This window comes from Eutrigla gurnardus, assembly GCF_963514095.1.
Source record: "Eutrigla gurnardus genome assembly, chromosome: 19".
NCBI lineage: Eukaryota > Metazoa > Chordata > Actinopteri > Perciformes > Triglidae > Eutrigla > Eutrigla gurnardus.
In genome coordinates, this window is record NC_139930.1 from 22,650,818 (window position 1) to 22,678,057 (window position 27,240).

General features: G+C 43.3%; 3 protein-coding genes across 5 annotated transcripts; all 3 read left to right on the forward strand.

Annotated features, from left to right (window-relative positions):
- The first annotated feature begins 652 nt into the window (after positions 1-652).
- Positions 653-20,548, forward strand: zmiz2 (zinc finger, MIZ-type containing 2). 3 transcript variants are annotated; one of them, XM_084035577.1, is made up of 20 exons: positions 653-1,171; positions 5,884-5,985; positions 7,624-7,741; positions 9,336-9,538; positions 10,198-10,366; positions 10,726-10,929; positions 11,237-11,449; positions 11,896-11,979; positions 12,067-12,244; positions 12,477-12,618; positions 12,960-13,038; positions 13,575-13,706; positions 13,802-13,907; positions 14,243-14,400; positions 14,861-14,928; positions 15,014-15,082; positions 15,168-15,409; positions 16,098-16,213; positions 17,238-17,444; positions 18,058-20,548. In XM_084035577.1, the coding sequence occupies exons 2-20, from the start codon at positions 5,936-5,938 to the stop codon at positions 18,163-18,165; spliced, it is 2,646 nt and encodes an 881-aa protein (XP_083891703.1). In that variant the 5' UTR covers positions 653-1,171; positions 5,884-5,935; the 3' UTR covers positions 18,166-20,548. The 3 variants fall into 3 exon arrangements, with proteins under 3 accessions (XP_083891703.1, XP_083891705.1, XP_083891704.1); XM_084035579.1 differs by having other exon boundaries at positions 7,627-7,741; XM_084035578.1 differs by lacking the exon at positions 653-1,171 and adding an exon at positions 1,183-1,549.
- A 312-nt stretch (positions 20,549-20,860) lies between these two features.
- Positions 20,861-22,538, forward strand: LOC311030054 (peptidyl-prolyl cis-trans isomerase-like). Its single transcript, XM_084035584.1, has 5 exons — positions 20,861-20,988; positions 21,419-21,449; positions 21,808-21,896; positions 21,970-22,142; positions 22,223-22,538. The coding sequence occupies exons 1-5, from the start codon at positions 20,920-20,922 to the stop codon at positions 22,356-22,358; spliced, it is 498 nt and encodes a 165-aa protein (XP_083891710.1). The 5' UTR covers positions 20,861-20,919; the 3' UTR covers positions 22,359-22,538.
- A 2,221-nt stretch (positions 22,539-24,759) lies between these two features.
- Positions 24,760-26,806, forward strand: LOC311030058 (peptidyl-prolyl cis-trans isomerase-like). The gene is made up of 5 exons (XM_084035590.1): positions 24,760-24,915; positions 25,024-25,054; positions 26,002-26,090; positions 26,208-26,380; positions 26,462-26,806. The coding sequence occupies exons 1-5, from the start codon at positions 24,847-24,849 to the stop codon at positions 26,592-26,594; spliced, it is 495 nt and encodes a 164-aa protein (XP_083891716.1). The 5' UTR covers positions 24,760-24,846; the 3' UTR covers positions 26,595-26,806.
- Positions 26,807-27,240: the final 434 nt, after the last annotated feature.

Sequence of the window (27,240 nt, forward strand, 5' to 3'; positions counted from 1 at the left end):
GAGTCAAAGGAGGGTCAACGCCTCGGTGGTGTCTCCCCTTTTGTGTGTGGCTCGTGTGCTGGAGGAGTCAGTCACTCTGTCCTGTGACATTGTGAAATGACTGCAGTAGTACATTGGAAATTGTGTGTGTGTGTGTGTGTGTGATTGTGTGTGCGTGTGTGTGATTGTACTATGCGGCAGGTCGTGGGGGAGGAAGCAGCAGCAGTAATGTGGAGTGTAGAGGTGGTGGTGGGGTGTGATATGGATAGTGTGGAGAAAAGGGAAAAACATGAAGAAATGGGAAATCTCGGCACCTGTTTCCAGGGCAACAGAGGTCTGAAAAACACAGGCAGGTTGGACTTTTTTTCTTTTTTTTTTAATTCTCCACGCTGCACTGCCCTCTGGCAACATACTGCAGACACCACTGCTTAATGACTCAAAAAAAAAAAAAAAAAGCTTGCTGCCGGCCCTGCTGCTGCTGCTGCAACACCACCCACCGCTCACATTGTTACACATGTGCAGGTGCATTAGTGGAAATCACAAACCATGTTACATGCATGGAATCATACATACGTGATCATGCACGGGTGACGTCACTCTCCATGATCCCCCCCTCCCACCCCACCCCCACCACCAACACCACCTCCTCCTCCCTCCTATCTCTTCTCTAAAATGATCTGCTGCTCTGGTCTGCAGTCAGTCAGCCGCCTGACTTGCAGGAGGAGGAGGGACAGGAAAATGCCTTTCTCTGTGGGAGACATTAGTCCTGTGATCTCATGAATATATTATGAGGGGTCATTGTGCAATGAGGGAGGTATTGCTGAGCTGCCAGGTTATGGCCTTCCCCAAAGCACAGACCGCAACAAGCTTCTTCTAATTGACTCGGCCAGCTTAGTCACGTACTGATTATAGATGACAATAAATAAGAGCAGCATTACGAATACTTATTATTTATAGCGTACTTACTCCTCGACGGCCTGGGGTGTGAAAACAAAAAATATATATTATTTACAAAATATATACGTATATATTATTAATACGCTCGACAACACGGTAATCAAGCAGCCTTGTCTTGTTAGCCCGGGACTGCGACACTAGCTAGCCAGCTAGCTAGCCCAGCCGTGTATGCTAACCGTCTACGATCGAGCAGCGGCTCTTCGTCGTCTGGCAGGCGGAGCAGGCGAAAAAAAAGGTAAGCTCCGGTTACAGCCTGTTCTTAATTGTCACGCTAGCCCGGTTAGCTCTTTAGCTAGCCGCTGACGACGCCGCGGGGCTGACTGCTCGCTCGGTGTAACGTAAAACAAGCTAACTTTGGCTAACTAGCCTTCGGGAGCTAACGGTGCCAGCGGCGGCGGCGCAGCAGCAGCAGCGTGTTAAAGACCTCCACAGCTCCCGCTTCCACTCACTTAGACTTACAACATAGATGCTTCAAACTTGGGAGGGGGGCGGCTTCAACACTGCGATATCACCTACATTTTACGTTCACATCGCTGTTATTTCCCCCCTCAACTATACTTGCGGCGAGCCTGCAACCTCAACACGTCTGCGCTTGTTAAGCAGCTCGGCTCAGGTAAGGTGAAACAAGAAAAACCACACATCTGCTGTTCTCGTTTTATCTTGTAAGTGATGGATCAGATATTACAGAGAGGCTGCACTCCTCCACCATGCACACCCGCTCAAAGGCTTTGTTCGGCTTTGTGCTGCTGCACATCTGAGTAGCATGTTTTGTTTTTATTTTTATATTTCTTGCAGCAGCAGCAGCAGCGTTTTGCAGGTAGAGATGGAGGGAAAATTCTGCACGTTTTTGGCACACTGGATGCTGTGGTTAACACAACAGTTGTTTGTTAATATGCATGGGTTGTTGTTGCAATGTAACGTGTTTATGTGGTAGCCAGTGCCTGTTTTTCAGCCCCTTTTTTATTTATTTTTTGGCAATGACTTCCTGGATGTATCATGGGTACAATAATATGTTATTGTGGCTGGAAGCCAGTCTGGGTTAGTTTGGGTCAGTGTTTGTGTGACAAGTCTTGGATGAAGAAGGTGAAACCAAAAAAAGAAGCTGCATATTGAGGCTGCTGGTGTTTTTGATGCATCCAGATGTTTTGTTGGTGTAGGATTTGTCCTGTTTACCTTGTGTTTTATCTGTAACTCTACACAGTAAAGTGAAGCAGAGGAGCGTTTTATTAGTGCAGTGCAGATGTTAACACTGTAGGTTACAAGCTCCAATCTTGATAACTCTAATCAGACACCTGTAGCACACAATCACACACACACACACACACACACACACACGGTAGTAATACTACAGTGTAGAAATACTCCTGCATTCAAGTGAAAGTAAAAAAGCATTAGCATCAAAAGTTAAAAGTACTCATAATGCATAATGACCCATTAAAAAAAGTGCACATTTATTTTTATTTTATTGTAATTATTGATGCATTAACGTGTTCATCACTTTGATGTTGCAGCTGGTAAATTTGGTAAAACTTGATATACTACTGTTTTGAACACACACACCAGAAACAGATAATAGATGCTGTAGATGTTTATTCTTCTTTCGTTCCTTGCAGTAATGATATCTCCTCTTCTCATTCTCGTGAACGTTCGCTGCTCACAGCGGCTGCTCTTCCTCTGTGTGTAAGAGAGGCTGTTAATTGGTGATCTCTCAGATCCCTTGAGACTCTTGATTAGCGCTCCATTAAAGGCCGGTGCACCGTGAGATCAACCACTTAAGCTTTGATATTGTTTGGAGTTTGGAGACATTTATGATTCATGATCATCTTATTGAAGATTGTTTTATATTTTTCCACCTAACAAGGATGCATCTGTGACACAATACAAATATTTGTTTCTTAACTAAATGTAAAGTGATTCCAGTATTTTTCAGTGCCATTTCAAGAGTTTTAAGCCTATTTTGGAGGGATGAAGTTTACACTGTTGAGTTGTTTCTATTATTTTGTCCACCTCATGTATACCTAAAAGGACAGGCTAAGGTGGTTGTGTTCCTCTGAATAAGCTCGTAACAAAAGAGCCTTTGACTGGTTTCAATGCTGGTCTGACTGGCAGCTAATAAATGACAAAGTGTATTTGTATGTTTTGATTACGCAGCGGAGGGACTATTTAATCATCTTTCCTGACGAGCTGCCAACATCTTCTCCCCTAAAGCTCTTCATACACACTTGAACAGCAATAACTGTTGTCTCTAGACTTGAATTAATTACTAATTTTAATTGAATTTGATTTGGGCGTTTTGGCTCCAGATGCTATCGACTGCTTTAAACTAATCTATGGTGACTTCAGCATCGGACTTGTGTCAGCTAAAAAGTCCAAAATTCTTTCTAGCGGATGTCTTACCTCTGAGCCTCCAAACGCACTTGTTGCTTTGAAAAGCACCACATTTCTGAGTGTCCATGAACACATCATGTGTGATGCAATGCTTCCATCAGGAAAAACAAACCAATCAATTCAATTCAAATTGTGTTTTTTTTTTTTTTTCAATCAAAATAACATCAATAACAATTCTACACGTCTCATTTAAACTCCAGCTGAAACATAATTTATCTTCCGTGTGTTTTTGAAATTTTTCTGTTATGATGATATAATTGGTTAAATTGGTTGGTGCTTGTTTTCCAAGAAAAAAATATATAGTTTTTTGATTTGTTTTGTAAATATTTCAGCATATGTTGTCAGATTGGTACACATTATGACCAGGGATGTGATCTAAAAGGGTTAAAAAGAAATTTGTAATTTCAGCTGAATTTCACCCCAAAATAAATTGTCTGCACGAACCAGATCCTGTTGAAAACGTTAAATTCTGCTTTCAGCAGCAAAAAACACCTCAGTAGCTGCTCGGGGTTCAGAGGGTTGAGATAAAGATAAAGAAACATTATGCAGCAGAATCGCTGTGTAACAAAAAGAGTCTGCTGTGAAAGTGAACTTAACCGTAGCGCTGACAAAGAAACAAAGAAACAAAGATCAGATTGGTGCATTCAGTGTAAAACGGGAAACATTTCAATACAAAGCTTTGCGATGAAGAGACGAGTAAACGAGATCACAAATCTCATCGGGGCATCAAACGCCAACTATCGAGACTCGACACACTCCGGTTAGAACCGCACAAGTATTGAGGCTTGTTCCCCAGCAGATCTAATAAAGTTAATCAATATTTTCATTGTTTGTTTAATCCATCAAATGCCAACATGAATTTAAACAAGATTAAACCCCTTTAAGGTCTCTTAGAAAATAGGCAAAAAAATAGCAAATATGAGCATACATTTTCTGACTTTTTTGACTGTTTAAGCTTGGGAACCTAAACCAATATAAAAAATATACTTCATGTTTAATATAAAGTTTTGATGTCCAGCTCTACTGGCACCCTCCACAGAAAATGGATCTGCAGCTAGTTAAATATTTGAGTCAACGTTTCAAGAAAGTCAAATATTTGCTTGTCTAATGTGAGAATGTGCTGCTTTACTCATTTATTCATAGTAAAGATGAATCAATAATCATTCATCGTTGGTTCCCTCCTTTCTGCATACGACAGTGCTTTGACTGCAACTTCTTCAAATGAAATGTCTTAAACAGTTGATTCACATAATGGGAAGACGATTGTTTCCTTGTATTATTTAGTACCGCAGCAATTACTCCATGCATTGATTAGCAGAGTCTCTTTAGATAACCCATTAACATTTTCAGTCTTGTAATAACTGAAAATGTGGAAAAAGACAATAAAAAATAATCAAAAAATCATTCACATCTGTAATTCTAAAACATGCTTTATTAATCATTCTTTTGAAAATCGGATCTATCTGCATTTTGTCCATAATTTAATAGACAGAAATGCATTGTCTTCTCTTTTTTAGCTTTTTGTCTCTCAAGTCTCATTTATACAAAGGTAGTGAAAATAATCTTTGTATGCAGTGACTTTGTTTTTGCATTTAAAAAGGCAACAACAAAGAAATGAATGTGGCTGATATTAGTTTCATCTGCTTTTTATACATAAAAGGAAATACAAAATCTGGAACGTGTCCAAACAAAGCAGCGTTTGTAGCGGCTGTAAGCGGAGGGTCAGCTGAGGGTTGATTGAGCGCCGCCAGTGTTTTTGGCTGTCGATGTGATGGCAGCTAGCTAAGAGGGAGGGAGGGAGGGCAGTTGGATGACGAGGAAGAGTTGCGGGTAAAGAAAAGGTCAGGAAGTTGAGTGCGAGAGAACGCCGTGTTTTCACTGCAGGTACAGTCTGTGCTGCCGAGGGACGGAGACAGACGTCTTTGTGTGGCTGCCATGGAAGTTGCAAGGTGCCGTCTGGAGGCTGGCGACGCCTTTTGATTGGAGGGAATTCAGGTGTTATTGGTCATGTGATTCCGACGGCACCTCCTCCTGCACAAGATTGCGGGGTGTCTGACCCAAATCTACAAAAAAAAAAAAAAAAAAACGGAGGAGGAGGAGGGGGGGCGCGTCAGGAAAGATAAAGAAAATGATTAACAGCAGCGGCGGCGGGTTTGGATGAGGAACGTGTAAGAAATGAAATCGTAAGAACAAGATGATTCCCGTGTGATGGCGAGCGGCTGATTTGTATGTCGGCGTGCTGCTGAGAGAAGAGTCTGCCTCTTCACATCTCTGTTCTCTTAAATTCCTTTTGAAATCAGCGAGCTAAATTTAGCTTCCCTGCCCCCCATCCTCTGAGAGGTATTGGAGCTACAGCAGTCAGTGATAGGCTAACGTTTTGACACACACACACACACACACACACGCACAAACACACACACAGATTAAAGCGAGTGGCTCTGAGTGGGAGGGCGCTGTGTCTTTTGTGCACACAGTGTGGGCCACGCCGATGATGAATTGTTGCTGTGCAGCAGACGAGCTCTGCGTAACCATCTCTTCCTGTGTCTCTCTGCCTCTTAGGGCTGCCTCTTGAGGACAGTGGGGGCTCTCCGACGATCCCCCCGTTCATCCGATGAACCCCCTCAACTCCATGAAACCTTCCCTGCCTCCCACTCCACAAAGGTACACGCAAACACACGGCGCTCGGTGTCCTCAGGTGAACCGCGTGACACCCCCCTCTATCTGTGACGGTTCGTTGGGGGTCCTGCATCTCAAAGTCAGGCTCTCGTTAGCCCCCTTTTATGCTGTCTTCGTTTTTCCCCTTGAAGTAATTAGTGGAAAAAGTCCAGAGAAAGAGTGTCAATGCATCCTGGCTTTGAGAGGCCGTGACGTGTAACACAACAGTGTAAATACGTGTCCTAGATCACCGAAACAATAATGAATGGTGAACTTTTGCTCGTCTTGCATATTTACACAATTCTTCAACCGCAAGGGAAGTTAGTGTGCATCATATACATACAATGGCAGCCTCGTGCGATCTTTCTATCTTCTTCGGATCAACGTTCTGAGCTTGTAAATATCAATGCGACGCGTCTTCAAAACGCCACCTTCTGTTCCGGCTCGTTGACTCCCTCATTCACAAAGAAGCCGCCTCGCCTGGTTTCTTCTCCGTGACTACCCACTTGAGAGGAACAACGATTCTGACACCCCTTTCCGTCTCAGTACTTTTTGACAATTACGACGGTGGAGAAAAAAGGAGTGATACTCCTGCAATGAAAAGGTAGTGTAGAAGGAGCTAGTGAAGGTCGTCTCAGAGGACGAACAGTAACCGGGAGAAACCGCCTCTTCAGGGTCACCTGACATCTGAGTTTCCATCCAAATGCGGAGCTGATTTTCACCGAATTCCCAGAGAATTTGCAAAAGAGAAATTCATTAAATGTACGTTTGCATCCTCAACTGTTCTGTGTAGTAAAATACTACGGCTGTGATATTAAAACCAGCTCCCTGCTGTTAATAATAACGGATACTGTGACCGAAAGCCATGAGGGGAAATCTGACCGATTTTTTTTTCACATTATGTTTATTGGCTTTTTCTGCTGTTGTTGCACATTTTCAATAAACAGAACAAATATCTAACTTTTTTTCCAAATTTGTTATAGGCAAAGAAAACCGGCGCCTCTCCAGTTTAGAAAACTAGAAGTGCGAGAGAGAAAAAGAAATGAACTTGGTTGTTGTTTACATGTAAAGAATTAATGAATTCCATCAAAGCTCAATTACAAACTGTTGTCCTGCGTTCAGCCCCGATGGAAGCGGCTTGATCAGGTCTACTCGAGCTAAAACGCTGATTTTAATGGCGTGCAGCCACAGAGCCTGTTGGCGGCTGTTTCCCTCCAGAAAGCCGCCAAAGCAGGAAACGTGTGGCAAGCAAGCAAGCGGCCTCAGAAATGTGCCTGATTGTACAAAGAGAGAGCAAAGTCATCTTTAAACGGGAAAGTATTTAAAAAGATGGTCAGTTACGGGGGCGAGGATGTTGGCTTTGTTAATCCGGGAAATGTGGTGTGAGAGAAATGCTGCTGTGGTGGTTTCCTGTTGAGGTTTGGAAGGAGGAAGCCAGGGCTAACCTCAACCGTCAGATGAAGGAGCCATGCTCCAGCGAGCTCGCCGAGGCGAAGCTGATGCATCGACATCCTTTTTTACTCGATACCGTCTCCGTGCTGCCGCAGTGCAAACAATGAAATCGTCTGTGATACAGTTATTGATGTCTGCTCTCGTGAACCTTCCTGAACCGTCGCAGTAACTCTGCTCTGCATCCCTCTGCAGCAGTGACGGCCCCTTCCTGAATGACCCAGTCTCCTGGCAACCAGGCACCAATCAGCACCCGGGATCTCTCTCTGTAGTAACCACAGTGTGGGGCGTGACCAATCCCACACACAGCCAGGTATCACATGTCTGTTTTTTCCCTCCTGTTTTGTTTGCTGTAACGACACAAAACCAGTAAAAGCTAGTGTTTATTTATTATTTATGTATAAATAATAAAACCCATAATAACCATAGTGCTTCAGTAAAAAAAATGGCATATTTCTTTAACTTAAAGCGGCTATGATCAATATTTTTTTAAATCAAAACCATATTAAATAATAATGTACATTTACATTTTAACCTTCTACATTCATGTCATATATGAACACAAAAAGAATAGATGCAAAATGTAACTGATATTTAAAATAAAAATTCATAAAGCTCGGAAACCGCATTGTCCACAGAAACGAGTAATTGGATACTGGATTATCTCGATTATCTATTAACTCTAAATCCTGAGCATAATTGGTAATTGGCTTGTATTTGGTTTTATTTTTTATTTTTTTACTCCATAAGTTTCCCTCATTTTGATCATTAAAAGCCTCTTGTTAGCTTAATGTATTTTATTTGTTCCCGGAGATATTTAATACACTTACAAAGTCAATTGAAACAGCTTCTACTTTACTTTTACTCTACTATATTTATGCAAAGCGATCAATGGAGCAGACGTGAAGCAAAATCCTCTCTGCTGCTGTGAAAGCTGCTCTTAAAGGTCACGCCTACACTTCACTCGTTTGTGAGTCACAAATGTCTGATTCTAAGTAAATATAAAACAAGCATTTTTACTGCTCAGCTGTCTCATCGGTTTGGTCGTATTTCTAAGTGTAGCAGTAAAACATTTGATCCACTTTGTTTTCCTCAAACACAGAACATGATCACAAAAAAAGCTTCAAACGGCTCCAAACACAGACACTCAGTTTTGATGAGAAAAGACTTTTAACGGGGAGGATTTTATGCTTTTCTTCAGAAGCAGCCTCGTCTCCTAAAAATACTCTCCCACAGTGGATCACGTTTGTTTTCGACCACACATGAGGTTTCTGATCAAAGTCGGCGTGTGGAGGAGGTCTTTTACTGAACCTGACTGCGTACTTTTGTCCTGGTTTCTGTCTTTTTAACGTTTAAACTGGGAGGAAATTTATTTCCATCGAAAAATAAATTGAGAATGCAGTTTAGTTAGCATGTAGTTTTTAAGGTTTTTAGGTATTAGGGGGATTAACTGTTAAATGAATAAAACACGCTGTTTTTTAAAACAACACCAAACTTAAAATGGGCCTTTTATGGATCAGATAATATGCAGCTTAATCCATAACGACAATATTTTTTAGTTGCAGCTTTAAGTGAGTCCGTTATGGGTTGTAATGGAGCTTTTTCCTATTTAACCTATAATCACTACTAAGTCATTCCAGGAAATGAAACATTTAAATAAACTGGTTTCAGTCACTTAGAATAAAACTGTATCTAGATCAGTCTGTCACATGAATGTGTTGATTCATCAGCATGAGTCATAACTGCTGTGTTATTAACTTCATGGATGCTTCGTGTTTAGTTTCAGTTTAACTCTTAATCGTGACTCTCAGGAGTGAAGTGCTTCCTGTGTCTCCCTCCCACCCTCCTCTCTGATTCACTTTGTATTTCACTGTGATCACACCTCCCTCCTCTTGTTTCCCACGTAGGTGTTCTGTGCACCCATGGGTCCGGGTGAGAGCTCCGGCGGTCACATGATGCCCGGCGGAAGCCCCGGCATGGGTCCTGGGATGGGCTCCCAGTTCATGAGCCAGCATTCGTACGGAGACGCCGTCTCCAAGGGCTACGGCCAGCAGGTCATGTACGGACGTCCTGGAGGCGCTTACAACCCGGCGTCGGGCTACGGTGGAAAGTACGCCGTTACACTGCAGCTCTTACATTTTAACCACATGGTGGCACTAGAGGGAAAGTCAGAGGGTCACCAAAGTCTGCAGGATTCATCCTCTGGGGAACATGAATGTCTGCACCAAATTTCATGGCAATCCATGTAGTAGTAGTAGAGATCTACGTCACTAGAGCTCCATGAAACTCTAACAACAGATTGGTTGTTTTGGGTCCCGGATCCTGCTGTAATAGTCGCACATTAAACAAGTCGCCCAAGCAGGGGGACGTTCCTTATCTAGACCTTTTTCTCTGACATCTCAACCAGGAAAATATAGACAATCAAAGTCAAGTAAAGAAACAACATTTATCGTAATTAATATAATTTCTAAGAGCTGACAAACATAATTAAACACCTATGGTGTGTTGTTCTTGCTTTTGTAATGTAATTATTTCTTGTGTCGTCTTTAATCATAAAAACAAATGTTTGAACGGCATTTTTACGCACCACTATGCTTTGTGCTATTTCTGCAGGGTTTTTTTTTTTGTGTGTGGCTGCTCTCACCCACTGGTCTGACTCACGCTCATGATTACAAAGCCACACACACACACACACACACACACACGCTCATGCTCAGTTCACAGAGTTCAGCGCTCCCACTCATCGTCTTCCCCCGTTTTCCCCTGCAGTTACTCCGGTAACGGCGGAGGTGCCGGTCTGGGCGTCCGTCCTCCCTCTGACTTCACTCAGGCTGCAGCCGCTGCTGTCGCCGCTGCCGCTGCCACGGCAACCGCCACTGCTACGGCAACTGTTGCAGCGATACAGGAGAAACAGAACCAGGAGCTGAGCTATGGCCAGGTAAGCGTGTCCGTCAGGTGAACTGTCGTATAAACGTGTCCGTGATGTAAACGTGTGATGATCCGCATGTTCATGAGGAATCCAGTATTAGTGATTATGAAGACCTTTATTACTGGAGCAAAACATTGTGTATAGATCTCGTCTCTTTTAGCTCTCGGAGTGAATCAAATTGATGCATTTAACTTGAGATCTGTCAGAAAATTACAATACATCTTTATAACTTCCACTTAAACTGTGATACTGAATCCAGGTTCCCACAGTGTGTACAGGGTGATGTGTTGTTCACACTCTGCACTGTGTCAAATACCCGGTGAGCTTTGTTTTCAACCCCGCTGTCATACTTCCCTTTCCCCTCCCAGATGGGTGGAGCATCCTCTTACAGCACCCAGTTCCTGTCTCATGCGGGCCCACGGGGCCCTCCAGGGATGGTCTCTTCCAGGCCCGGACCGCCACCTTCCAGCGGAGGCCTGTACCCTACTCACCCGGCCCAGGTTCAGAAGATGCCCCAGCACGGAGGCTATCCTGGTCCACAGCAGGGGCTCAAACGGCCTTTTCATTCAGAGGTCAGTGAGTAATGTATACACTTTATGTAATGTTAAATGTCCAGGATCTGGTGTCATCTAGTGGTGAGGTTGCAGATTGCAGCCAACTGAAACTTCGTGCCAGGTGTGTGGGAGAACTAGAACTAGTTAATATTCAAAGTGTTCCCATAGCAGCCTGTTAAATTATAATTTTCATATTTCTTCCTGCACCAGAAAGACATGTAATTCTGATGTTGTGTTCAGGATCACAAGATCTTTTGTGTTTATTGGCGTCACCAGGTGTGCCGGATGCACCTGAACCTCCTGAACCTGTTTCTGTTCTCTCCAGGGTTTTCCAGTGCAGCAGTACAGCGCTGGAGGGATGTCCGGGTATCCGACCCAGCCTCTGCAGTACCCCCCCGGTCCACAGCAGCGATGTGCCCCCTCACCCTCCTACCCCTCCAGTCGGATGCCTCTCATGGGGCAGTACAGTTCTGGATCACACAACCCGGGGCAGTTCCCCCCCGGAGCCGGCCAGCCCAACCCTCCACAGTATTATAAGGTAATCCACTTCCTTTTCCATTACAAAATAAGAGCCTGACTGCTGCTGGAGGTTTTGAGGCCGACATCGATATTGGAGTTTTACTAAATTGTCTGATATTAGTTTTTTTTAACACAGTGTTCAGTAACAATCCCTTAACAGAAATGTCAGACTAGACTTTTATTGCTGTTTTGCTGTGTTCGAGGTTATCGTATTCACAACACGGTGCTGTGAAGGGGGTCTTCTTTCTGGGATTATGGCGGGATCTCTGTGAAAACGCCTACAGAGAAACTAATGGGCAGATTAATGGATAATGAAAGTAATCATTAGCTCTATTTCCACCTGGTTTGGTGATATGACCATGAACTTCCCGGGATCACGGATGTCATTTTCCAAGCCTGTCGGTCTCTTCGGGTCCAGCTAGTTGGATGATCAGCTGAGTGTTGTCTTTCTTGTGTGTCCTGCAGTCAGAGCCCTTCAACGGTCAGGGTAGCCTGCCACCCGGAGGAGCCGGAGGGTATAACGCCTTCACTCAGGCTGCAGTCAACGGGGTAAGTCGTCCCTTTACTGAAAGGCTGAGGAATGAGCTGTACGCTGGTGGCTGTTAATGAGATTAAACACTCGTCCTCGTCCCTCAGCCAGGTCGGAGCGCGGTGATGCCCGGGTATCCCAGCTCGCCGATGGGAGGGAACCCCACGCCGCCGATGACACCGGGGACGTCCATACCTCCCTACCTGTCGCCGGGCCAGGACACAAAACCCCCCTACCTTCCACAGGACACCAAACCCAACATCAGCGCCCAGCAGGTCTCCACAGGTGAGACAGGAAATGGGAAAGAAAAAGGAGAATTTACAGTCCGTGCGTCTACATGCAATCTTCTCCGGGAAGCCTAGCTGCCTCAACTTCCTGTAATTGGTCCGAAAGTCGAAACCATCCCAAAAAGTAGTTTTTAAAAAGTCTGACGGTCCGGACCAAACAAGGTCGGTGTGGAAGGAAAACCATCAGCGGTGGAAACCCCCTAAAACCTGCCTCTTATCTTCCGTTCCAGGCAACCCGAGTGACGACCTGCGTCTGACGTTCCCGGTCCGAGACGGCGTCGTGTTGGAGCCGTTCAGACTGGAGCACAACCTGGCCGTCAGTAACCACGCCTTCCAGCTGAGAGACTCCGTCTACAAAACACTCATGTTGAGGTGAGATCACACAACACCTTTCTGCTTCTATTTAATAAAATGATGTCAAGTGAAAAAAACTCGACACAAAATACAGTGGAATGCTGTAAGCTGCAAGATGGAACATACTTTTTTATTTCAAATAATATGGTTTATTACTGTGTCAATGCTAATATTCACATGTCTAATTAATATCTGAAATGAAAATTCTCCAATATAATAATTCCAGATAGATATGGATATAAATGTTCATTGTTTTGTTCTCATAGAATCCAAACGTCAGTTTTAAACTCTTCATAACTCCATCTGGAGTCTCTCTGTCTCTCTCTCTCTCTCTGACTGTGTTGTGTTGCCCCCTGCAGACCTGACCTGGAGTTGCAGTTCAAGTGTTACCATCACGAGGACAGACAGATGAACACTAACTGGCCTGCCTCTGTACAAGTGAGCATCATTGGCCCTTTTTCTGGGTCTTTTTAATCACCATGTTGACCGGTTGTGTTGAAAATGTCATCACTGTAGAGATTTCATATCTCCTGGATGATGTCATTGGCTGCTAAACTTAAATGTTGTGAAAATGTAGCTATAGAATATATCATAATAATACATTTTTGTTCTGTTTTTAAGGATATAAGCCCACATAGGACTTATTAAAATGTGATATAAATTGCAACAGAGGGCGCTTTTTCAATTATCTGATTACCGTATTCTAAAATCATAAGCATAATTAGAAAATCAGGTTGCCTTGTTAAAAATTGCGAGTACTTACTTAAGATAAAACATACATATGTGGAATTTTACAATCCTATAACTCTACTTTATAATTCTAATAAAGTCCCCTATGTGCTTCTGTAGTGTGTTAAATGTCCACGTTTTAATACATTCTCTGATTCAGCTGTCAAAAACTAGGATGATAAAGCATCAAATAAATGAACCTTCATTTAATTTTGTCTCTTTTTTTTTTCCTCCATCTGGATCAGGTGAGTGTCAACGCAACACCGTTGTGCATTGAGAGAGGCGACAACAAAACCTCCCACAAGCCCTTGTACCTGAAGCCGGTGTGTCAGCCGGGACGCAACACCGTTCAGATCACAGTGACCGCCTGCTGCTGCGTGAGTGGCTTCCAAACCATGATTTCCTGTGTGTTGTGTGAAACGTCTGGCATCCCATGTAAACACGTTTTGTCTTCCCTCCCGTCTCGGTCCAGTCCCACCTGTTTGTGCTGCAGCTGGTCCACCGGCCGTCCGTCCGCTCCGTCCTGCAGGGTCTGATGAAGAAGAGACTCCTGCCGGCCGAACACTGCATCACCAAGAGTCAGTGAAAATCACTTTGACGTCTTTTTATTTCATGCTACTTAGTGCAGAGTGAATGCTTTTATACTGTCAAGTACATTTTGATGATATTTTCGTACTTTTTACTGTAGTAATGTTTTGTTTTGGGGCTGTTGTTTTTACGCCTGTGCTCATAATTCAAAGTATTTTACTTGTGAATAATATTTAATGCATTGTGGTGATTGATTGTGAAAAATGAAGGGGTGCTGTGGTCTTAAAAGGTTTTGGGTTGTTTCGAGCAACAGAATTAAGTTTTTCATATATCAGTAAAGTAACTCTGCTTCCTCCTCCTTTTTTAAAATTTTATTTCCTTTCAGTAAAGAGAAACTTCAGCAGCGGCACCATCCCCGGGACCCCCGGACTGAATGGAGAGGACGGCGTCGAGCAGACGGCAATCAAAGTTTCCCTCAAATGCCCGATCACGTTCAGACGAATCCAGCTGCCGGCCAGAGGTCACGACTGCAGACACATACAGGTGGAGTCTCGCTTATATCTGCATGTTCGCAACGAGGGGTTTGCATATTTGTACGCCATTCACCGTCGGGTGCATGCAGAGTCATAGACTCTCATTATCAGGACATTTGCATGGAAGCCCTTTTCCTCTGCTTTGATGAACAAATATCCTGAAATTATTTAATTATTATTTAATTACCGTATTTAAATTATTTTGCATCAGAGTGGCAGAAATGGGCTTCCATAAATCTGTGCTAAATTACAGTACTTAGAGAGTAATCGTACATGTTTGTACGTGTACATGTTTTTAGGTCCCCTCTTCTCCAAAACAAACTGTCCCGCTGATTAAAACCGGTAAAAAATGATTTAATAAAGCGGCCTCCTGTTTAATAAGCTGAGTTTCTCTGATGCTGTTTGGTGTGCCATCACCCCCCTAAAACATGCAGTTGAATCCTCTCATACGGATGTCTTTTATTTTGCAGTGTTTCGACCTGGAGTCCTATTTGCAGCTTAATTGTGAAAGAGGAACCTGGAGATGTCCTGTGTGCAAGTAAGTCCTGCATCAGCGTCTCATTGCACCGAATCTGACCTCATCAACGTAAAGTTAACCAGCGGTCTGTCGGTCTCGTTCACAGTAAAACGGCGTTGCTAGAAGGGCTGGAGGTGGACCAGTACATGCTGGGGATTCTGGTCTACATCCAGAAGTGAGTGTTTTATGTGGAGTTCATGCAAATTAAATAAATGGGGTGTTTGTTCGGTAAGTAAACAACCCATCTTCCTCCCCCTCAGTTCTGACTATGAGGAGATCACCATAGACCCGGTTTGTGGTTGGAGGCCGGTGCCCATCAAACCCGACCTGCATATAAAGGAGGAGCCCGATGGTCCGGTCCTGAAACGCTGCCGAACGGTCAGCCCGAGTCACATGGTCCTGCCCAACGTGATGGAGATGATCGCCGCCCTGGGCCCGGCGTCGTCCCCCTACCACAGTCTGACCGCAGGCGGCAGGAACACTCCAGACTACAACAGACCAGGTAGAGTCCGGACTCGGGACCGCTGTGAATGAGTAGTACCCGCTTCAGACTGCAGGATATTACTGTCGGTACGATGGTCACTACTATAAATATAGTGTAGTAAAAGGTTAAGTACCTAAAACTTGAAATTTCTTACTTGGTATTTTATAATTTGATATTATCATCTTTAAAAAAAAAAAAAAAAGTTTTATCAAAGTGGCAAAAATTGGCATTCATACATTTTTATTTCAATACAGTAGTTAAGTATTTTGCCGCAAACACACTAAGAAGTGTGTAAAAATGTGTCTTAAAACTGAATAAAAAGTACAATTATGACGCTGAAGCATTTGCAAAGAAGATGTGAAGCCATTGACAGGCAGCCAAATGAAACCTTTATTTAAATGACAGATTTCTCAACATTCAAGATAATGTAAGTACACAAAGACATTTAAATACAGAAAAGTTACATATTTTAGCTCTTAGGGTAAAGACGATCTCTGTAAACTAGTGTGAGGAATGAGTACTCTTGACTGGTACTGTGTGTATGTACTTTTATATCTACATACTGTACACAATCACACTTTCTGCTCTTAGACCCAGAACAATGAATCCAGCAGCAGCGCCTCCTCTTATCCTCCACAGCTGGAAGCGTTTTCTCTTCTCCTCTCATGACCCGTTTCCTTTTTTTCCTTGTGTTCTGGTGTCGTAGGGAGCCAGGGATTCTCGAGCCAAGGGGGATTCACAGACTTCCCCAACACCCCTGGGACCCCGACGCTCGGAGAGTACACCTCCTCTGGACCTCCGCTCCCCTATCAGCCTGAGCAGGTGGGACAGCCTTTTGCAACACCCGTCTCTCACAAAGCAACACGCGACAGGAAGTGTGTACCCGTCCCCCATGTTTCTAGCGGCCTCCGGCCACGGCAGCAAGGATCGCTGTTCGCTTCACTCGCCGTGTTTTCCTTTAACGGCTGAGTGGGCAACAATGACGGCCAGCGTATGAATAGACCACAGCCAGAAGGCACTGAGCATGATTCACATCCATACCCAGAGTCAGGTACCAGTTATGTAGCCGAGGCCTGAATGGAGTGGATTCATCCAGTCAAGGTGAAAGAGTATTTTTATTAATGTCAATAAATCCCACAAAACCACCAACAAGGACATCTTGCAGTGAATCACACTTTTTGAAAAACATTTCGTCATTGACTGCTGACTCCTCTTAAAGGGTCCTTTCAGTATCAGGCGATCTCCCTCCAACCTACCTCCATTCAGTGTTTTTGTCTGATTCTTTGTTGTTGAAATCACACAGAAAAGCATACCGCTGTGTCAAATGTGCCGTTTTGTTTGAAAGGATGAACAAACGGAGCAGGTGGAGGGTAAATCCTTGTCTCCGATTGGCTGTTCTGCTAACATGTGATCACTCGGGAGTGTTGATGTGGTCCAGTGTCTCGTTAGGACTCGTTATCGTTTAACGTGATGAAAAAAATAGAGATGTTTCTGAAGAGTGAGCATCTGAACAGCCCTTGTGTTCAGTCCAACGGGTTAATAGTGAGCCGCCGTGTCCGTCAGCAGCACTGAACTGTCTCGTCCTTCTGGCTCCTGAGTTCAGTGAAGAGCTTTTCACTGAAGCTGAAGGAGACGTTGACCGAGACCGTCTCCGCCGGCGTCCCCCGCCACCGAACCACGTAGCAGCTGCTCCGGGCAGCCGTCCTCCGCTGCTGTCGCACTCTGCTGCTGCCGCACTCTGCTGCTGCCCTGCTTCCTGATCACCTGACCTCACTGTGACCTCACTCTGTTATGTTGATCACCTTTTTGATTAAAGTTTGTCTTTGTGTCTCCTCACCGCCATCAGACACCTCACTCCGGACGAATCGAACACGCCCACAACCTCCTGCAGCACGGCTCGGGCGTTCATGGGAGTCAGAGTCTCGGCGACGCCGGCAGTCCGCTGTCGCAGCGGAACATCAATACCCAGAATTCCCGGCTGCAGGGCGAAGGCTCCTTTGGTCTGGGAGGCCCGGGAGCACCTGGAGGAGAGGGCGCCGATCACGCACTAGACGTGAGTGGAGCAGCTGTAGCTGAAGCTAGCGCCCAAATTTAGCGACTTCTAAACTCAAGAATAAAAACCAGTTATGAAACTTTAAGATCTCATCCTTAGTGTAAATATGAAGCTACAGCCAGACGCCGCTTAGCTTAGCATAAGGACTGGAAACGGATGGCCTGACTATCCATAAACACTTAGTTTCCCACATTTCTTTCTGAGTTTGTTTCTCTCAAATTTACAAAATGTATACTCTTAGGGAATAATTGAGAAGCTAGTAGATGTACAAAGAGAGATTTAAAAAAAAAAAAAGAAAAAAAGTTTTGTTTGACTTTTGATCTCATAATTGTTCATATCATCTCAATCTCATCAAGTTTTTGTCTCTGTCTGTAAAATCTCGATTTAAACCTCAAATGTGGTCAATTCCTTGGAAAAGATGTTATTCCTTGTAAATTTGTGATTTTATAATCTCAAAGAATATCAAGTTTCTAATCTGGTAGATTGAGAGTCGTTTTACCTGATAAGCTCCGCCCTACTTTTGAGCGTTCATAAGTGTAAAGTTTGATGAACAGCTGACCTCCGTTGTCCCTCTAATGTTGACTAACTTAGTGGTCGTCTGTCTGCCGTCCAGCTGCTTCCTGAGCTGACGAACCCCGACGAGCTGCTGTCCTACCTGGGCCCCCCCGACCTCCCCAACAACAGCAGCGACGACCTGCTGTCGCTGTTCGAGAACAACTGACCGCTCTCCACCCCGTCACACGGGTCGCCTTCCAGCCTCTGCTTCTCTTGTCTGCTGTAGCCCTGCTCTCATTGGCTGAGGATGGTGCCGTCGTCTGCGTGCGTGTGTGTGTGTATGTGTGTGTGTGTATATATGGTTGTGTCTTTGTGTGTCTCCTTGAAGCGTCCTGCTGTACGTTGAAGTTCACACAGGAAACGTGTTCCACCACGAAGGATCTTCGGTTCCTCCCGTAGGAGCAGACCAGCATCTTAAACCAGAGCACAAATCACAGCTGAAGGATTTGAAACCACAGTATTTCATTGGTGGATTGTGTTGGTTGAGGTGGAGGGCAACGGTGGCCGATGGGGGAAGTGTTTTCAATGAGGCGTTCGTGGACACGTTAGTTGAAAAGTGGTTCCCAAACCTTTTATTAGTTTTTTCCTGTCGGGGCGACGTTTTGCACACATGCACATTCCTGGTAGCTTAGATTTCTACCGTTTACCTCGCGGTCGTCGCATCGAAATCCCAAATCCTCATCGTCATTGTGTTCTCTCTCTCCGGAGCTGTAAAATCCTTCCTTGTAGTAATTTTATTTTTTAAAACGCTGTAAACCCACGATGTCACCTCCCAGTTTGGGAACCACTGCATTAAAAGGTCCTGATATTTTATATATTTTTTTATTGTTGTCAACAAATCCCGATGAAAACACAGAAGGCATCTTCGCCTCCTCTCCTCACGTCTGAGGGCTTTTTTAACGACGTGGAAATGCAGGATACGATAAATATCACATGTCGACGTAGGACGGGCAAAGCGGCGGCCATTTTTATGTGTAGCCGAGGTTTACTGTCCTACAGGAAGTGTCGAACTCACTGAGGTTTACGTAACGTTACTAAGCAGAGGCAGACGGACTACATGAGGAATGTTTAACTACTTAATGACAACTTTGTTCAAGTCATTTTCAAAGTGAAACGTTAAATCTGTGGAATTAGCAAGCTAGCGAGCTAACTAGCAGACAGCTGGCTAGTTCCCGCCATTCTTTAATGCTACACGGGTCACGCTGGGTTTGAGTTCACGTGATGTGCGGGTGGGTTTTTCAACCCGACCGACTGGAACCGCGAAAATGATTAAAGACAAAATTACACCAGAACGACGTTCCTGTCTGTTCACCACTCACGCAGCGATCTGAGGGCAGCAGCGCTGCATCTTCTCGCCATTAGAGTCGTTTAACCAATGATGTTCTAAAAAATATTCATAACGTAAATATTTATATGAAGCTTTAGGTAATATTTTACTTATGCGTACATTATTTTAACTGACCCGCCCGCAAATGACCCGGATATCATTAAAATATATTAGTTTGACTCGAGAGGAATGCTTGTTGGTAGTTTTGGTGTTTTCATGGTGATTTATTGACGGGACGTAGATGACGACGATGATGATGTAAGATAAGGGCAGCAGTCACTTTTTCTTTTTTTTTTGTTCCTCTATGATCTGACGAAGGAGTAAAAAAACAAAATAAATAAAATAAAGGGGGAGGCCCCAGATGTACAATAGACATTTCTTTTTTAAATACATGAAGTTTGGGAGGCGCTGAGGCTCATTGTATCTGACATCTTTCAGCACTGTGAAATATATATAAAAAAAACTCCCATCTTCCCCTCTGTTTGCATTTGCCCTCGTTCGGAGGTGGTTTTTTTCCTCCTGCGTTCTGTAAATGAGTACAGCCGTGTGTGTCGTGGCACTTTCTGCGGTTTTGAAAGCTCCCAGTAAGGTTTTCAAATCGTTTCGACATGTTTGACCCATCACGACGCGGGTTTATGTCCTGTATAATCAGCTGTTTTCATTAGAGAACGTGTGCGTATCAAATGAATTGTTAATCATGGACATTTTAATGTTATTTAGTTGGATAATGGATCATTGTTGGCACTGTATACATACTGTATGTTAGAAAATTATAAAGCAATTGTAAAAAAACATTTAAAAAAAGGTCGTACTGACACGTGTGACAGGAAACGATGGTCAGCTGACATCCAGTAATGCAGTTAAAGATGCAGAGGGAGAAATTATTCTTAATACCACTTTTGAAAGCTGACTTTTTTTTTTTCTATGAATGATTTTGGTCCAACGAGGCAACAAGAAATACGGTTATTTGCCAATTTGAGCGACACAATAATGTTATATTATATTTGGAAATTATGGACTATTTAACTGCAAATTTGCTAGAAGAAAAAAGAAAAGTTTTTTAATATGTAAACTATTCCACATATTTTGTAAACACATTGTAATTGCCATTATTTTCTATTTATTTTTTAATCATAATCGTCATTGTACCTACAGTTACCTTGTCCCTTTCCTGAATCTCAGAATCAGAAATAAAAAATCACTTTATTTGACAAAAAAATAGTTTGTGTTGGTGACTGGTATTTATTGAATATTAATTATTGTATATAATAATTTTAGGTATGTAATGTTGCAGCTATTTCAGGTATTTTTAGGTATTAGGGCTGTTTTATCTTAATCACATTAATCACGGTGTAGTTGTGTATTAATCATGATTAATCACCATTTGTTAAGTAGGGAAGAAATCAAATTTCTCTGTATATTGTGGTAACGGAAAGATAAATGACAGAAGCCTCCTTCGAGGAAGAACCTGGCTGTGATTGGCTGTCCGCAGCCGATACGTCACCGGTGCGCAGAAACCTAAATAGGAACGGAATGTGACGCCGGATTCATTTAAGTGCGTATCAGCATCGGACAACAGGCGCGACTGTAAACATGGGAAACCCCAAAGTTTTCTTTGACGTCACCATCGACGGAGCCAGCGCCGGCAGGATCGTGATGGAGGTAAAATAAACACGTTTCCCTTCCTCACGTCATTTACATTTATATCATATTTTATGTACATCTATGAGATTCTTAAAGACATGTTGAAACTCCTGACGCAGCGTCTACACTTCCATTTTGGCACCTTTTTGAATATATAGACTCATATGTTTTTATATTGTGATGGAGGACGATTAATTGCATGCAGATAACAGCAGTGAGTGATGGATAAATACTCCAGATAGATGATATAATGATGGAAACGCCCAGCAGCAGCAGCAGCTGGGGTTAACAAACGGTGCTGCGTTCATGACCAGCCTGTAAAGCTCAGACCTTCTCTTATCAACACAATAACTGCTGAAATGATTTGTCATTCAGTCAACAAGGATTCCATCTTCTCTCACTGCAAGATAATTCCCACTTCTGCTGTTTGTTTTCTGGTGTGCTGCAGCTCCGGGCTGATGTGGTCCCAAAGACTGCAGGTAGGCAGCGTGTGACGTTTCAGTGTGTGCAGCAGGGGTGTGTGCTGCTCCTGGGTTGGTGTTTGGTCGGGGAAGCGACGTGCCCTCATTAATCCTCAACGTTTAATCTGAATATGGGTCGACCGTGTGTGTGATTCAGAAGGTGAAGGCGTTGAGCGAATGAGCAAACAAGCACAAATAGATATATCAGCATAACAAAGAGTCACAAAATGGAATAAATGAAAATGATTGACGCAAACGAAACCAAAAATCCAACAGCCTGGATGGTCATAGTGATTATTACTGGTGATATGAACTTATTTTTGTGCTTTAGTTGGTTTAATTCTATTTAATGAAGTAACATGTCTTTATATTACAGAAAACTTCCGGGCGTTGTGCACTGGAGAGAAAGGCTTCGGTTACAAGGGCTCCACGTTTCACCGAGTCATCCCCAAGTTCATGTGCCAGGTGCAGTGAAGGAATGTGTCCCGTTTCTTTAGTTTTTTTGCCAGAAAAACGAATAATAGTTGTGTTTCTTCAGGGCGGAGACTTTACCAACCACAATGGAACCGGAGGCAAATCCATCTATGGGGAGAAGTTTGATGACGAGAACTTCCAGCTGAAGCACACCGGCATGGGAACGCTGTCCATGGCGAACGCCGGGCCCAACACCAACGGGTCCCAGTTCTTCATCTGCACGGCTTCCACCGACTGGTGAGCTCCGCTTTGTTCATCTCACAATCAGGTTTGAGTCTTTCGGGTCTCGCCTGCTAATCGGCTTCCCTCCTCCGCAGGCTGGACAAGAAGCACGTGGTGTTCGGCAATGTTGTTGAGGGAACCGACGTCGTCAAGGCAATGGAGAAGCAGGGCACAAAGAGCGGCACGCCTCGAGCCAAGGTTGTTATCGCCGACTGTGGTGAACTGAAATAGTGCGACGGATGTTTATCATCCACATATCTGTTACATAACATTTCGGATGGTGAATATCTGCAGCATCAGAAGAAAAAAAACACCCACTTTCTCCTTTAAAAATGTCCCTCTGCTGTGACGTCATGTAATATTTTGTACCTTTAATCTGTGATTTCTGAATAAAATGATGCTGCTGGTTCCTTTGTGGACGTCTGCTCACTTATGAATGTCTGTAGCTATTGTTGCAATGCACTGTTTCTATTATTTCATCAATACATTACAATTTAATGCCAGTCGGAACATGCAAAGTGCCCTAGCATTATTTTTTTATCACTGAAGTTGACACGTTTTACCACTAGAGGTCAATAAAGCCACAAACCTGACTCAGGGATGTCAAACCTTTGTACTCATTCATGTGGTCATGTAAAAAAACTTTATTCAAACTTTAAAACGTTCCACATCTTTCACACATTCAGGCTATTATTCAACATTCAAATCCCATTAAAACCTCTTTAGATTTTTAAACTTCCTTTAAAGGAAAACACCACCGCATTTCCATACTGAACTATGTTCTGCTCTGATCTTAGACGAGGTGATACATACCTCCCTCTCCTCTGTGCGTGCACTCAATGGCTCTTGCGCGCACTCCGCGCAGCGCTAATTTGCTAGCATGTAGCTTGTCCCCGTATATTCCTTAGGATCCAAAGGGGGGTGAAGTTAGAAGCGACTAAGCACTTCCAAGTTGTCCCTATTTAAATACGTTTACGTGAGTAGTTACACAACCCAAGTTTGGTTACACAAAATGAAACATGCCAATTTTTCTAAGCGGATAACAAGGATAACTAGATAGTATGGCGGAATAACAACTGGAAGCACTTCGACGTCGGCGCAGTAATATCATCACTCAAAACATGACGGGACTATATACCTTCTGCTTGTTTTCACAACCCCGTACGATGCACGTTATAACCATGATGTTTGATTGTTCACAAACTATCTTACTACAACCTGATGCTTCCTCAACTGTGCATAAACTACTACAGGTAGTGCAGGCGACGGCGTGCAGGTCACGTAGGTTCTATTGACGGAAGTAAGAGGGGGAGCGGAGTGATGATATTACTGCGCCGACGTCGAAGTGCTTCCAGTTGTTATTCCGCCATACTATATAGTTATCCTTGTTATCCGCTTAGAAAAATTGGCATGTTTCATTTTGTGTAACCAAACTTGGGTCGTGTAACTACTCACGTAACCGTATTTAAATAGGGACAACGTGGAAGTGCTTGGTCGCTTCTAACTTCACCCCCCTTTGGATCCTAAGGAATATACTGGGACAAGCTACATGCTAGCAAATTAGCGCTGCGCGGAGTGCGCGCAAGAGCCATTGAGTGCACGCACAGAGGAGAGGGAGGTATGTATCACCTCGTCTAAGATCAGAGCAGAACATAGTTCAGTATGGAAATGCGGTGGTGTTTTCCTTTAAAGCAGTCTTACTATGTTGTGTATTGGAGTGAATGTTTCAGAGCTTTAAAATCTTTTCAAATTTGCAAACTTGCTCTTGTTCCTACAACTTTCACTCTTCGTACATAATTTCAGGTCAGAATGGGGGTAAATTTGTCCTTTTTCATTCAACGTCACCATGGAAACAAACAGATCAGTGAGTTTGACCACAGGAGGCTGAAAGTACGAGGATCTCCAACCAGCTGGAGACTCAATGAATCCTCTTCCTCACACTAATGTGGGCACGTTATCTTTAGCAGTGCTGGAAGGTGTATTGTTTAAATCTGGACAGAGCCATGCTTTCTGTTTCTGGTCTTTATGCTACACTAAGCTATGCTAAGCTAATAGCCACCCGTTCAGCACCACAATTGATCCCCTCATTGAACCCTTGGCAAGAAAGTGAATGAGAGCATATTTCCACAAAGTTTTAAACTATACCTTTAAATGTCCAATAAATCCTCCAAACAGCCTTTTATGATTTTGAATGTAGGAATTTAGCTTTTTACATTGCGATAATAGCATATTTACTGAAGTTAAGGATCTAAGTGCTTCTTCCACCATTGAAGTATATAACCGAATAATAGTACTAGATATAGATATTTATCAGAATGGCCCACCAGTATTATAACTATCTTCATGTTTGGACATGAGATAAGCTATCTCCTCCCTTTTTCCCCATTGAAAGGCTATCAAACTGCACCCATTTATGTTGGCTCCACTGGATTCAAGCACGTTTGTACTTGAGTGCTTTGAAATTGCTGATTTTCATGACAGAATGCTGTCCATTGGGTAAAAGCTCCGCCCATGGAGTAATGACAGATTTACGCCCTGTCTGTCTCCATTCCTATTGGTCCATTCTGGAGCCTGTAAGAAGAACCTGGCTGTGATTGGCTGTCAGCAACCGGAGCATAGTCTCACATAAATACAGATCTGATAGATACAGTGGAACGGAAGCCACGTTCATTCAACAGTATTTTTCCATCATAACCAGATCACAAGCTCGACAGCAAACATGGCAAACCCCAAAGTTTTCTTTGACATCACTATTGGTGGAAAGAGCGCTGGCAGGATTGTTATGGAGGTAAGATAACTTTTGAGTCACTTTGAACTATGGTCCTTTTTATTAATGTTTAAAGACTGTATATATTGACCTGTATAATGTAAAGATCTAACGTCCGTGTTTTTGCAGCTCCGAGCTGATGTGGTCCCAAAGACTGCAGGTAAAGAAACGTTCACAATGAGGAGACAGCTTTGGAACTACAGAGCTGCTGCTTTGGCTTTTTCCACACAACTTATGATTGGCTTTGAATCCAAACCTGACAATATTTTTTCTGAACGTGGGGTGCGGCTGTGGTTGAGAGCCTGAATAACCATTTGCAGAGCCAAAAGTATGCCAACGTGGTGGTACAAGGTGTGCTATGCTGATACCAGAAGTAGGAAGAAGGAAGAGCAGCAGTAATTGTTGCCAGGGGCGCCGAAAAGGGGGGGTAAAGGAGACAGATTTTTGGGGCCCATGATTGAGGGGGGCCCAGAGAGGCCCCTAATGATGATGAAATTATAATACAGAAAAAAAAATGACACTAAGTCATTAACTAACATATAATCACAAATGTTTCATTTTCTATGTCCTGGTAACAATAACTTTATTTGTTTTGGAAACATCAACGCCTGCAGGGCCCCCCTTCCCCCCCTCTATTTATGTAAAATGGTTCAGTCCACTGGATCAGCTGCAGGTAGCGCACCGGCGATGTCACACAGCGCCACAGATTGTATGTAAAATAGCATCAAAAAATATCAGCTGTGTTGGGGGGCCCTGTAAAGATTCTTTTCATGGGGCCCAAAATCCCTAGCGGTGCCCTTGATTGTTGTTGTTGATGTAATGTTGTGTAGTGCACAGCAAGCGACACCAGAGGTTGCCCTTTATAGTGTAACAGAAAACGGCACCTGACTGGGTTTACTTGTCGTCTGCTGAGTAAAGTGAAGGGGGTTAGCCCTGAAGTTAGCCACATCTTCAGGCCCTTAAGGTGGACTGGCTCTTAAGGTGGATGAGCTGTACTGTGCCCAAGACTAGAAACCCCTCATTTAGTTTCAGATGGAGACTCCTGCTCTAATGCAATACATTGTGCTTATTAATGCTCTAATGAAGTAACATGTCTTTATTTTACAGAAAATTTCCGCGTGTTGTGCACCGGAGAGAAAGGTTTCGGTTACAAGGACTCCACGTTTCACCGAGTCATCCCTAGATTCATGTGCCAGGTACAGTGAAGGCAAAGAGATTTGTTTCCTCATTTCAGATTCAACCTGAGCTAATACATCTGTGATTACTCTTTTCACAAATGCTGAGTGAACTGAGCCTTTTGTTTTGTTTTGCAGGGCGGAGACTTTACCAACCACAATGGAACCGGAGGCAAATCCATCTATGGGGAGAAGTTTGCAGACGAGAACTTCAAGTTGAAGCACACCTGCGTGGGAACGCTGTCCATGGCTAACTCTGGACCCAACACCAACGGGTCCCAGTTCTTCATCTGCACGAATAAGACCACCTGGTGAGCTCCACATTGACCCTCGTTGCATTCAGGTCTAAGCAACAGCTACACTTATTTCAGATGTTCATCTCGTCTCTCCAGGCTGGACGGTAAGCACGTGGTGTTTGGCAGAGTTGTGGAGGGCTCTGACGTTGTCAAGGCAATGGAGACAGCAGGCTCAGATAGTGGTGTACCTTCAACTAAGGTCGTCATCGCTGACTGTGGACAATGCTAGTGCCACAAAGCTCCTTCAGTTCACATGCATCCGTCACCATCCACAGTTAATCTTTCAGATCTGTGTCATCAGCAGAAGAAACACCCAATCAGCCCACTTTATCCTCTAAATATATTGATGTTGTTGCTGTTGTGTTTTCTACCTTCTAAACTGTTCTTTGAGGACCAGATTTCTCAACAAAATCTGAGTAAATAAAACAACTTCAAAGTTTACTTTGTGTAAGTCCTCTCATTCATGCTCTGTTCTTAATGTTTTTCTAATTTACTATTTCTTTTAATTAAAATGTGAGTAATGTGAATGTTTATAGTGATCTATAATGATTTTTTTTTTCATTTTACATGAAGTAAAAATATCTAATATTTTGTCTATCTACCTCTATTTAACACATAATATAGTAGAACAGCACCAAGAGAAAGAGTTTTTCTTATTATTTCTGATTAAGTACATTATTTATTAAAAACAAAGTTGTCAATGTTCAGTGTTATTTACAATAAGAACATAGAAATAAAAGCCTAAAAACAACTTGAAGCACACAGATTAAGGCATCAAAGTCTCCTATGCCAGTTTCTCCTTCAATTAACCTCTAACAGAGTCCATCACATTACAAAAACTAAATTCAAAAGCTATTTTTGCAATGCACTGTTTC